Raw genomic sequence first — 12,145 nt, 5'->3', positions numbered from 1 at the left:
CCAGCAAATACATCCCATCACTTCATCGATGGGAACATTAAGAGGAGGGTTGGGGGGGGAGAGAAAGAGGGAGAGGAGGAAGAGAGGAGGGAGGGGAAGGAAAGAGGAGGGAGAGAGGAAGGAGGTGAGGTGGTGAAGGAGAGAGGGATCGGGGTGAGAGGGAGAGGGGAAGGGGTGAGAGGGAGAGGGGTAGGGGTGAGAGGGAGGGGGTAGGGGTGAGAGGGAGGGGGTAGGGGTGAGAGGGAGGGGGTAGGGGTGAGAGGGAGGGGGTAGGGGTGAGAGGGAGGGGGTAGGGGTGAGAGGGAGGGGGTAGGGGTGAGAGGGAGGGGGGTAGGGGTGAGAGGGAGGGGGGTAGGGGTGAGAGGGATAGGGGTCGGATAGGGTTGAGAGGGATAGGGGTCGGATAGGGTTGAGAGAGGCAGAGGGGTGAGAGGGAGACAGAGAGGAGGTGGGGGAGTGAAAGGGGAGGAGGGAGACAGGGGTAGGGGGAAGGTGTGGAGGGGGGGGGGCTTCTGGCAGATGTGACACCCAGTTTAATGTCCATCCGAGCCTGGTGCTGGCTTAGTGGTTAGGGTGGTGGCTTGGGATCCTAGGGTCCTGAGTTCAAGCCCCGTTGGCTGCTGAATTAAGACACCAGGAAGTTGACTCAACCTGTCATCCTTCCGAGGTCGGCAAAATGAGTACCAGTGCACTGGTAAGGGGAACACTGCATCAGCGGCATCCCAACCAATGATGCAACCAGCAGCCATAGGGGGTGTGTGTGAGAGTGAGAGTGAGAGTGAGAGTGAGAGGTCCATCCGAGAGACGGCGCACACAATGATGAATCACCCAGCCTGTGAAACATCGGGATGACAGTTTATAGCTGGGTCAGGATTCGAACCCAGTTGAGACAGCTGAGAGCAAGCATGCCTATGTCTCAGCTATCCTGCCGTGTTCTGGCGAATCATTACTGTAAGGGAAGGCAGCACGAGGGAAGGGGAAGGGGAAGGCAGCACGAGGGAAGGGGAAGGGGAAGGCAGCACGAGGGAAGGGGAAGGGGAAGGCAGCACGAGAGGAGGGGAGGGGAAGGAAAGGCAGCACGAGAGGAGGGGAGGGGAAGGAAAGGCAGCGCAAGTGGAAGGGGAAGGGGAAGGGCGGCACGAGGGAAGGGGAAGTGGAAGGCGGCACGAGGGAAGGGGAAGGGAAGGCAGGGAAGGGGAAGTGGAGGTGGAGGGAAGGGGAAGGAAAGGCAGCGCAAGTGGAGGTGGAGGGGAAGGGAAGGCAGCGCAAGTGGAGGTGAAGGGGAAGGCGGCACGAGGGAAGGGGAAGGGGAAGGCGGCACGAGGGAAGGGGAAGGAAAGGCAGCGCAGGTGAAGGGGAAGGGGAAGGAAAGGCAGCGCAAGTGGAGGTGAAGGGGAAGGCGGCACGAGGGAAGTGGAGGTGAAGGGGAGGGGAAGGAAAGGCAGCGCAAGTGGAGGTGAAGGGGAGGGAAGGAAAGGCAGCGCAAGTGGAGGTGAAGGGGAGGGAAGGAAAGGCAGCGCAAGTGGAGGTGAAGGGGAGGGAAGGAAAGGCAGCGCAAGTGGAGGTGAAGGGGAGGGAAGGAAAGGCAGCGCAAGTGGAGGTGAAGGGGAGGGGAAGGAAAGGCAGCGCAAGTGGAGGTGAAGCGCGGAGGGGAAGGAAAGGCAGCGCGGGGGAAGGTGACAGCGCGGAGGGGAACAAAGGCAGCGCAAGTGGAGGTGAAGGGGAGGGGAAGGAAAGGCAGCGCAAGTGGAGGTGAAGACAGCGCGAGGGAAGGAAAGGCAGCGCAAGTGGAGGTGACAGGGGAGGAAGGAAAGGCAGCGCAAGTGGAGGTGAAGGGGAGGGGAAGGAAAGGCAGCGCAAGTGGAGGTGAAGGGGAGGGAAGGAAAGGCAGCGCAAGTGGAGGTGAAGGGAGGGGAAGGAAAGGCAGCGCAAGTGGAGGTGAAGGGGAGGAAGGAAAGGCAGCGCAAGTGGAGGTGAAGGGGAGGGAAGGAAAGGCAGCGCAAGTGGAGGTGAAGGGGAGGGGAAGGAAAGGCAGCGCAAGTGGAGGTGAAGGGGAGGGAAGGAAAGGCAGCGCAAGTGGAGGTGAAGACAGCGCGAGGGGAAGGAAAGGCAGCGCAAGTGGAGGTGGAGGGGAGGGGAAGGAAAGGCAGCGCAAGTGGAGGTGAAGGGGAGGGGAAGGAAAGGCAGCGCAAGTGGAGGTGAAGGGGAGGGGAAGGAAAGGCAGCGCAAGTGGAGGTGAAGGGGAGGGGAAGGAAAGGCAGCGCGAGGGGAAGGAAAGACAGCGCGAGGGGAAGGAAAGGCAGCGCAAGTGGAGGTGACAGGGAGGGGAAGGAAAGACAGCGCGAGGGGAAGGAAAGACAGCGCGAGGGGGAGGAAAGACAGCGCGAGGGGGAAGGAAAGACAGCGCGGGGGAAGGAAAGGCAGCGCAAGTGGAGGTGAAGGGGAGGGGAAGGAAAGGCAGCGCAAGTGGAGGTGAAGGGGAGGGGAAGGAAAGGCAGCGCGGGGGGAGGAAGGAAAGACAAGGGGAGGAAGGAAAAGGAAAGGCAGCGCGGGGGAAGGAAAGACAAGGGGAGGGGAAGGAAAGGCAGCGCGGGGGGAAGGAAAGACAAGGGGAGGGGAAGGAAAGGCAGCGCGGGGGGAAGGAAAGGCAGCGCGAGGGGAAGGAAAGGCAGCGCGAGGGGAAGGAAAGACAGCGCGAGGGGGAGGGAAGACAGCGCGAGGGGGAGGAAAGACAGCGCGAGGGGGAAGGAAAGACAGCGCGAGGGGAAGGAAAGACAGCGCGAGGGGAAGGAAAGACAGCGCGAGGGGAAGGAAAGACAGCATGAGGAAGGAAAGACAGCGCGAGGGGGAAGGAAAGACAGCGCGAGGGGAAGGAAAGACAGCGCGAGGGAAGGAAAGACACAGCGAGGGGAAGGAAAGACAGCGCGAGGGGAAGGAAAGACAGCGCGAGGGGAAGGAAAGACAGCGCGAGGGGAAGGAAAGACAGCGCGAGGGGAAGGAAAGACAGCGCGAGGGGAAGGAAAGACAGCGCGAGGGGAAGGAAAGACAGCGCGAGGGGAAGGAAAGACAGCGCGAGGAAGGAAAGACAGCGCGAGGGGAAGGAAAGACAGCGCGAGGATGGAAGGACAGCGCGAGGGGAAGGAAAGACAGCGCGAGGGGAAGGAAAGACAGCGCGAGGGGAAGGAAAGACAGCGCGAGGGGAAGGAAAGACAGCGCGAGGGGAAGGAAAGACAGCGCGAGGGGAAGGAAAGACAGCGCGAGGGGAAGGAAAGACAGCGCGAGGGGAAGGAAAGACAGCGCGAGGGGAAGGAAAGACAGCGCGAGGGGAAGGAAAGACAGCGCGAGGGGAAGGAAAGACAGCGCGAGGGGAAGGAAAGACAGCGCGAGGGGGAGGAAAGAGAGCGAGAGGGGGAGGAGAGACAGCGCGAGGGGGAGGAAAGACAGCGAGAGGGGGAAGGAAAGACAGCGCGAGGGGAAGGAAAGACAGCGCGAGGGGAAGGAAAGACAGCGCGAGGGGGAAGGAAAGACAGCGCGAGGGGAAGGAAAGACAGCGCGAGGGGAAGGAAAGACAGCGCGAGGGGAAGGAAAGACAGCGCGAGGGGAAGGAAAGACAGCGCGAGGGGAAGGAAAGACAAATATGAGGGGAAGGAAAGACAGCGCGAGGGGAAGGAAAGACAGCGCGAGGGGAAGGAAAGACAGCGCGAGGGGAAGGAAAGACAGCGCGAGGGGAAGGAAAGACAGCGCGAGGAAGGAAAGACAGCGCGAGGGGAAGGAAAGACAAATATGAGGGGAAGGAAAGACAGCGCGAGGGGAAGGAAAGACAGCGCGAGGGGAAGGAAAGACAGCGCGAGGGGAAGGAAAGACAGCGCGAGGGGAAGGAAAGACAGCGCGAGGGGAAGGAAAGACAGCGCGAGGGGAAGGAAAGACAGCGCGAGGGGAAGGAAAGACAGCGCGAGGGGAAGGAAAGACAGCGCGAGGGGGAAGGAAAGACAAGCGAGGAAGGAAAGACAGCGCGAGGGGAAGGAAAGACAGCGCGAGGGGAAGGAAAGACAGCGCGAGGGGAAGGAAAGACAGCGCGAGGGGAAGGAAAGACAGCGCGAGGGGAAGGAAAGACAGCGCGAGGGGAAGGAAAGACAGCGCGAGGGGAAGGAAAGACAGCGCGAGGGGAAGGAAAGACAGCGCGAGGGGAAGGAAAGACAGCGCGAGGGGAAGGAAAGACAGCGCGAGGGGAAGGAAAGACAGCGCGAGGGGAAGGAAAGACAGCGCGAGGGGAAGGAAAGACAGCGCGAGGGGAAGGAAAGACAGCGCGAGGGGAAGGAAAGACAGCGCGAGGGGAAGGAAAGACAGTGTGAGGGGAAGGAAAGACAGACGCAGTCTGAGAACGGGGCCTGCAGATGAGTTTTAGAATGGGGCTTTTAGACATGGATTTAGTCATCAATTTCATGTGTGGTCCAGAACGCTCGCTCATTTCTGGGTGACAGGTGTGGGTTATGGATAGATAGGTTGCAGGTAGAATGGAGATGGAGAATGATTACAGACTCACATGTGGTTGAGGAGAGACAGGAAAAGTCCAAATCCCATGTGTGGAATTCCAATGAGAATTGACATTTTCATTTTGTAGGAGTTCAAAAAGTTCAGCTTGTTTTTCGCCATATTCCATATCTGTAAACAGATGTGATAGCTTAAACAGTTTATACCACCTGTTAACTCATTATATCGATTACATAGGCATGTACTTTTCTCTACCAATTCTCCCTCACCCAAAACTTATCAGGGCATGTGTCTTTCTCGTCTTGTCTCGTCTCATATTAACCACCCCGTTTATGATATCAAGGGGAGTCAAAACGTTTATCCCTTTTCAAAAGGTTTCAGAGCCAAAATCATGACTTATTTTTTCACTTAAATCAGGAGAAACCACCATCGCTGCCATCTGCCGGTCTCACAATGCGAGATGCAGGATGGAAGAAGAAAATATATTAACAAAAACCTTTTGCCCCCTCCTCCTCTCCCCACCGTTCTAAAATCGGAAGCCCTTTTGAAATAAAGGCGAGAATTATCTGGGCGTGCTTGCGACCTCATTGCAACAAGCTCTGTCCCTTTAGGCTCATTTACAGCAACTTCTGCCTTCCTTGCAGAATACTTGCATTGAATTTTATTTCTACAGTGATCAAAGGCTCACGGAGGAGTTTTCACACAAAACGCACGCATGCACGCACGCACACACAATCACATTAGGAGACATCAGTGTACCTTTACATGAATAACAAGGACACCAGTGGACAATGGACAAATGAATGAAATGCTCAGATGGGAAGACAAAACAAGCCAACTTACCGGGTCAATTCCAAAGGGATAAGGACCATTAAAAACCCCAGGAAATACAGGATCGAGGGTCAGATAACTGTTGTGTCTGATATCATCGTCACTGGAAGAGCAGAGCAAGAAACGGGTAATAAGGAAAACCAAAGTAATAAAGGGAAAAAAATATATGGTGGAACCAAACTGCTACCCCAGCCAGTACTTTGTCATGTGCTACCTCTCAAGTTTGGTAGCTGTCTCCCATTCTCATTGTACTGACCTCATGCTCATGGCCGATACATTCCAGGAGGAAGAGAAAATCATGACCGGGCGAGAGAAGCATTCATTGTAGATGAGCCCAGTATATATTGAAAACAATCCCATGAGAAGCAGGACATAACGACCACCGTAAATCATGCTCAGGATCTAAAAGATAATGGGGAATAACAGGTAAGTTTTGGAACCTTAATAATAAAAACAATTTTTTTTTTTCTTCTTCATCGACCAAGGCTCAAGGAAGAATTAGATGACATAAGGTGACTCATGAAATGACATCAAAGCAGACAGAAATAGGTGGTTATGGGGCACAGACAAACAGGCAGGACAACAAGAAAAGATAGACAGATGACAAAAGGAGGTCAAAGAAGTGCACAAGCAGATGGGACAACCAACAAAATAAATGTCAACAGAAAAAGATGCAGGTGGAGAGAGGTGAAAGGTCAGAGATAATAATAAAAATGATTTTTAAAAAAATCGTTAAACATGGGAGCAAACAAGAGATGGTGGTTGTTCACAATCTTGAAAAATTGGAAGGAAGAGCAGCATCAGAAGGACTTGGGAGGAAACTCCACAAGTGAGGAAAAAGGGGGACACAAAGGAGTGAAGGTGAGCGGTTGAAGTAGATTTGGGAAGGGTAACATTCACACACAATTCCCAAAATGTAAAAATCCAAACACAAGATAATGTACAAACAAACCTCATTCGTGGAATGTCGGACACTTTCAGACTTTCCTGCATAGAGCAAAGCCAAAGCGAAAGCAACCATCAACAATCCGTGTCCAAAATCTCCAAACATGACGGCAAATAGAAACGGGAAGGTCACTATGGTAAAGGGAGCTGGGAAATGGAAGTACAATTACAGGAAGATAATGAGGATGCACAAAAACAAACATTCCCAATGAATAATAATGTTGATGACAACAAAGAACAAACGGCATGCACATATATATACACATATATATATATATATATATATATATATATATATATATATATATATATATATATATATATATATATATATATATATATATATATATATATATATATATATATATATATATATATATATATATATACATATATATATATATATATATATATATATATATATATATATATATATATATATATATATATATATATATATAGTTACCCATTTGGAAACCATTTGCATTCAACATACAGATGTCCCAAAAGTCAGTTATGTCGTTAAGTATGTGTGTAGTCAGATCCCTTTCCTTTTGTCTAGTGGGAGAATGAAAGGCGTGCGTTGCGATTTCTTTTTAGTTAGGTTATTACATCTTTACATCCAACGAACAACCAAACACCATTCCATTCCCCATCACGATCCACTACCCACCCGCTGTCTACAAGCACTCTGACTTGCCAAGGCAGGGTCTTGCAGCCATTCCTTGCTGCTTCCACCAACGTTCCTTCCACAAACGTAACTCTTGCACGACGGCCTGTGCAACATTGATACTGTTACTCGTCAAGTATGAACCCGCGTGGAAGACTGGCTAGGGTTTCCCGGCAGGGGCTGTTGCAGCGTTGATACTGTTGCTCGTCGAGTGTGGGCCCGCGTGGAGGAGTGGCTGTGGTTTCCCGGCAGGGGCCAAGGCCCCGCCCCAGAAAGGTGGGCCAGAGGACCTGTCCAATCAGAGGCGGACAGCGAGGTGTGTTCACCAAGGCCCCTCCACGCTGAGGGAGATCCATAAATTCCCAAGCACTCTCTGAGGCAGGTGGTCTTTTTGAGGTCTTAGAGAGTCTTTTTGGGGTCTTGGAGAGTTTTTTAAAAGTTCTTTTGAAGAGTTTTTGGTGGGCGTCGAGGCGGCGAACGTGTCTGTTGGCCCTCTACGAGGAAGGGAAGAGCGACCCTGACCCCCCTCCGTGGACCCCGGCCATTCACCACCCGAGCTCCACCACGAACCTTGGGTCCCACACGTGCGACTGGGGATCAAACCAGCGACCATTGTCAGGCGCTGCATCATGGAGCACGCCCTTCCTCCGACGGTCAGGTACACCACTGAACTCTGGCCCCCAGCTTGTCTCTCTCCATGGCTGCGAGGGTCCAATAAAGACTCTGGGTTTCTTTTCATTTTGTGTGTGTGTGTGTGTGTGTCTGCGTGTGGGCCCGTCTTTAAGTAGAAATGAATAAGTGTTTTTGGATCATTGTAAATACTTGTTGCATATTTGCATTTAAGTCTTGCTTTGTGTCTTCATTTACTGTAAATAAAAGTTGTTAGAAATGCTCCCAGTTCGTTTCCATCCCTTCTTGAATTGGTCCAGCATGGTTCGGATCTGAGTTTAGGCGGGGTTTTATCCCCGATGATCCGTACATTCCAGCAAGCACGGCTTTGGCAGTTTCCGCTCGGCTTCACCCGAACCGGAGTTGGTAGTTGGAACTCTACCGCAGTCGATAGAGTGACCCGGTTTGAGCAAGACGTGCCGAGGGCATGGTTTCCCCGGTAGTCGAAATCGCATAGTTTATTAGGTAAATTGGTTATAGACAAATACACCCTACGCCACATGGTTGAAATATTGGCGTCCACGGTCGGTCAGACGACCCGCCGGCTCGCGGAGTTATCCGAGCAACGGCCTACAATTCCAGGGAGTTTGGTGGGAGACGACGCAAGCTTTCCCCACCTGGTGGTCGTTCTCGCCACCGACTCCCAGCCCACAACAATATATATATATATATATATATATATATATATATATATATATATATATATATATATATTGTGGTGAATTGAGGTGAATTGAGGGACATGACGCGGGATCACATGTTGTGCGTCTCGCGTATAAGGGGAGGTCTCCGCGGCACGAGTGGTTGTCCCCGGGGCATTGCCATTTACATCGGCTGTTCACTTGATGCTCGTTAACTGAAGGTGCTCATTGACTGGTGAGAATGGAGATTATATCGAACTCCGTGCTTACGCGGATTTAGTCTGCAATGATTAATCGCACATGTATACGTTACTGCTTATGTACTCCTAGCTGAACCTGTATTCCCCGGTGTGCCCACAGAAGCGGCTCCAATCAAATGGAATAAAGCCTAAACTCTGAAGGTTCTTCTCTCGCTCTCATTTCAATTTATTCCATTTGGTTTTCTCGGCTCTCTCAACCAACGATGGACAAGATCTACAAACCAGAGAGGTTCGACGCAGACCCAAACGCGACTGACGCAGAAATGAAATGGTCGCATTGGTTCTGTTCCTTCTCACACTATCTGACCATCATCGAGGAGGGAGCTGACAAATTTGCCGCTCTCGTGAATCATGTCTCGCCCAGCGTGTACAGGATCTTCTCGGAGTGCGACACTTACGAAGCAGCGATCGACGTGTTGCAAGCGCTCTACGTGAAGCCCAAGAACGAGGTATACATACGACATCTTCTCAACACACGCAAGCAAGCAGCCGGGGAGACAATCGATCAGTTCCTGCAAGCTCTGAATCAGCTGGGAAAAGACTGCAGCTTCCGGGCCGTAAGCGCCGAGGAACACCGAAAGGAAGCCACACGGGAGGCATTCATCCAAGGACTCAGATCAGCCCACATACGACAACGCTTACTAGAGAAAGCGCAACCCACTCTTGACAAGGTAGTCGATCAGGCACGAGCGATGGATACGGCTCAGCAGCAATCTGAGTCATTTGGGACACCGATGCTGCTAATGAACGCTGCTACGATGGGAACCCAAGGAACCCCACTGGCACAGACACAGCCAGACATAGGGGATGGAGAAACACCCGAGGAGCCGGATACCCAGGCCACGTCAAACTCCTCAGCAACTGCTCCGGTTGGTAAATGCTTCTTTTGTGGGTACAAAAGGCACCCTCGTCAAAAATGTCCCGCCAGAGATGCCACATGCATGAATTGCGACAAGAAAGGGCATTATGCCAGGGTATGTAAATCTACTCTAAGGAGAAATAAACCCACTTCTGCGGCTCTCTACTCGCAGAATAAATTAACTGCAGCCTCCCCGGGGAATCTATCCAAGGCTATCATCAACGTACGAATTAACGGGCATATGGCTGAGGCACTGATTGATACCGGTAGCTCTGAAAGTTTCGTCAACAGCTCGCTAGTGAAGGGCAGGAAATGGATAATCCACCCGACTGACAATACGGTATGCATGGCCGCCACCTCACTACAGTCCCGCGTACGAGGGTACTGCAATGTTGAATTGGACGTAAAAGGGTACACGCATCAGGATGTAAGGGTACTGGTGCTTCGTGATTTGTGCGCAGACGTAATTCTGGGTCATAATGTCCTCAAGCAGCACACGAGCATCGAAATACCCTTTGGAGGAAGCAAACCTCGTCTAATTTTAAATGCGTTGACCACCGCGGAGGTAACGTCCCCCCAGCTGTTTGCTAACTTGTCGCCGGTCTGCAAACCGATAGCGATTAAATCGCGGCGATATACCACTGCTGACATGAATTTCATCACTTCAGAAACCAAGCGATTACTGGAAGAAGGAATTATAGAACCGAGCGATTCGCCATGGCGCGCACAGGTGTTAGTAACCAGCAGTCAGAACCATAAGAAACGAATGGTTGTCGATTATTCCCAAACGGTCAATCGCTTTACCCAACTCGATGCCTACCCCCTGCCGCGCATAGACGAGATGGTCGAACGCGTGGCCAATTATAAGGTATTCAGTACCATCGACTTGCGAAGCGCCTATCATCAAATTCCCATCCGAGAGGAAGACAAACCTTACACCGCATTCCAGGCAGGGAGGCGCCTCTACCAATTCAGGAGAATACCTTTCGGTGTCACGAATGGGGTAGCTTGCTTCCAACGGGTTATGGACGACATCATCTCAGATGAAAACCTCAAAGACACTTTTGTTTACGTGGATAATGTCACAGTGTGCGGTAGGGATCAGGGGGAACATGATAGGAATCTAGACAGATTCTTGAGCATTGCTAGAAAATATAATCTGACTCTCAACTACGAGAAATGCGTATTCTCGGCAAGGTCAATTGACCTTCTCGGCTACACAATAGCCGACGGCACAATTAAGCCTGATCCTGAACGATTGCGCCCGCTCCGTGAGCTTCCACCACCTCAGGACTTGCAGACAATGCGCCGGGTGATCGGGATGTTTGCTTACTATGCGAGATGGATTTCGCAATACTCCGAGAAAATACATCCCCTAGTGCATTGCAAAAACTTTCCACCAGATGCCGCTGTTGTAAGAGCTTTCCACAACCTCAAGGATGATATCAGTAAGTCCGTGGTTTTATCGATCGACAGCTCGGTGCCCTTCGTGGTGGAAACCGACGCTTCAGATCACGCCATAGCTGCTACACTTAATCAGTCTGGGCGGCCGGTCGTGTTCTTCTCGAGAACTCTCTCTGGAAGCGAGCAGAGACACTCAGCGATAGAGAAGGAAGCGTACGCCATCGTCGAAGCGCTGCGGAAACGGAGACATTATTTACTGGGAAACCACTTCACGCTCGTTACGGACCAACGATCCGTGGCATTCATGTTTGATGGGAAAAATAACGGGAAAATTAAGAATGAAAAAATTATGAGATGGCGGATAGACCTAGCTTGCTACAGTTACGACATTGTTTACCGGCCCGGGAAGGAAAACCCTGCTGCAGATACCTTCTCTCGGGTCTACAGTTTGGCAACAATCAGTCAGGCTTTGCAAGACCTACACGTGTCTCTCTGCCACCCAGGGGTAACCAGGATGGCACATTTCGTGCGCAGACAAAATCTTCCCTATTCTGTTGAAGATATTAAACAAATGAATGCTTCATGCCCTGTTTGTGCTGAACTAAAACCCAGATTCTTTGGCGCGGCATCTGGCAGACTGATCAAGGCCACTTCCCCCTTCGAGAGACTAAACATCGACTTCAAAGGGCCCCTGCCGACCGAGACAGACAACAGATACATATTCACCGTTGTTGATGAATATTCAAGATTCCCTTTCGCATTTCCGTGCTCGGATATGACCTCGGGCACTGTCGTGAGATGTCTCTCTGACCTCTTCGCTATGTTTGGGAAACCTTCGTACATACATTCAGACAGAGGGCCGTGTTTCATGTCGGCCGGGCTAAAACAATTCCTACTAGAGCTCGGCATAGCAACTAGTCGAACGACGGGTTACAACCCACAGGGAAACGGGCAGGTGGAAAGGTATAATGGAGTTATTTGGAAAGCCGTAACTCTGGCGCTGAAATCGAGAGGACTGGGCCCCGAGCGGTGGGAGGTTACTCTTCCCGACGCTCTGAATTCCATACGCTCTTTGCTCTGCACGTCCACCAATGCAACTCCTCACGAACGAATGTTTACTCACCAGCGACGTTATGTTGACGGTCAAACGGTGCCCAACTGGCTGACCCATCCTGGTACAGTGTTCATGAAACGCCCGGTCCGACAAAGCAAGTATGAACCCCTGGTGGAGGGGGTCGAACTCATTGACACTAATCCAGAGTATGCTCATGTCAGGCTCCCGGATGGCAGGGAGACCACTGTGTCGGTTCGCCATCTGGCTCCCTCGGGTACTCCTCCTGCAGGTACACCACCTTCTGGCACTCCTCCTTCTGAC

General features: G+C 51.9%; 1 protein-coding gene across 3 annotated transcripts in view; it reads right to left on the bottom strand.

Annotated features, from left to right (window-relative positions):
- LOC147034123 (V-type proton ATPase 116 kDa subunit a 2-like) overlaps positions 1-12,145 on the bottom strand; it is a 56,800-nt gene that overhangs the window by 17,554 nt on the left and 27,101 nt on the right. For all 3 annotated transcript variants that reach the window (XM_085876785.1, XM_085876779.1, XM_085876793.1), the window contains exons 14-17: positions 6,275-6,414; positions 5,579-5,724; positions 5,335-5,425; positions 4,544-4,662 (exon numbers count right to left, since the gene is read on the bottom strand). In XM_085876785.1, coding sequence (XP_085732911.1) covers positions 4,544-4,662; positions 5,335-5,425; positions 5,579-5,724; positions 6,275-6,414 — 496 coding nt within the window. The remainder of the gene's footprint in view (positions 1-4,543; positions 4,663-5,334; positions 5,426-5,578; positions 5,725-6,274; positions 6,415-12,145) is intronic.

The sequence above is a fragment of the Eptatretus burgeri genome, chromosome 1 (genome assembly GCF_056783735.1).
Source record: "Eptatretus burgeri isolate ZD-2024b chromosome 1, Ebu_testis_v1, whole genome shotgun sequence".
NCBI classification, from domain to species: domain Eukaryota; kingdom Metazoa; phylum Chordata; class Myxini; order Myxiniformes; family Myxinidae; genus Eptatretus; species Eptatretus burgeri.
This window is presented reverse-complemented; position numbering and strand designations above follow the sequence as displayed.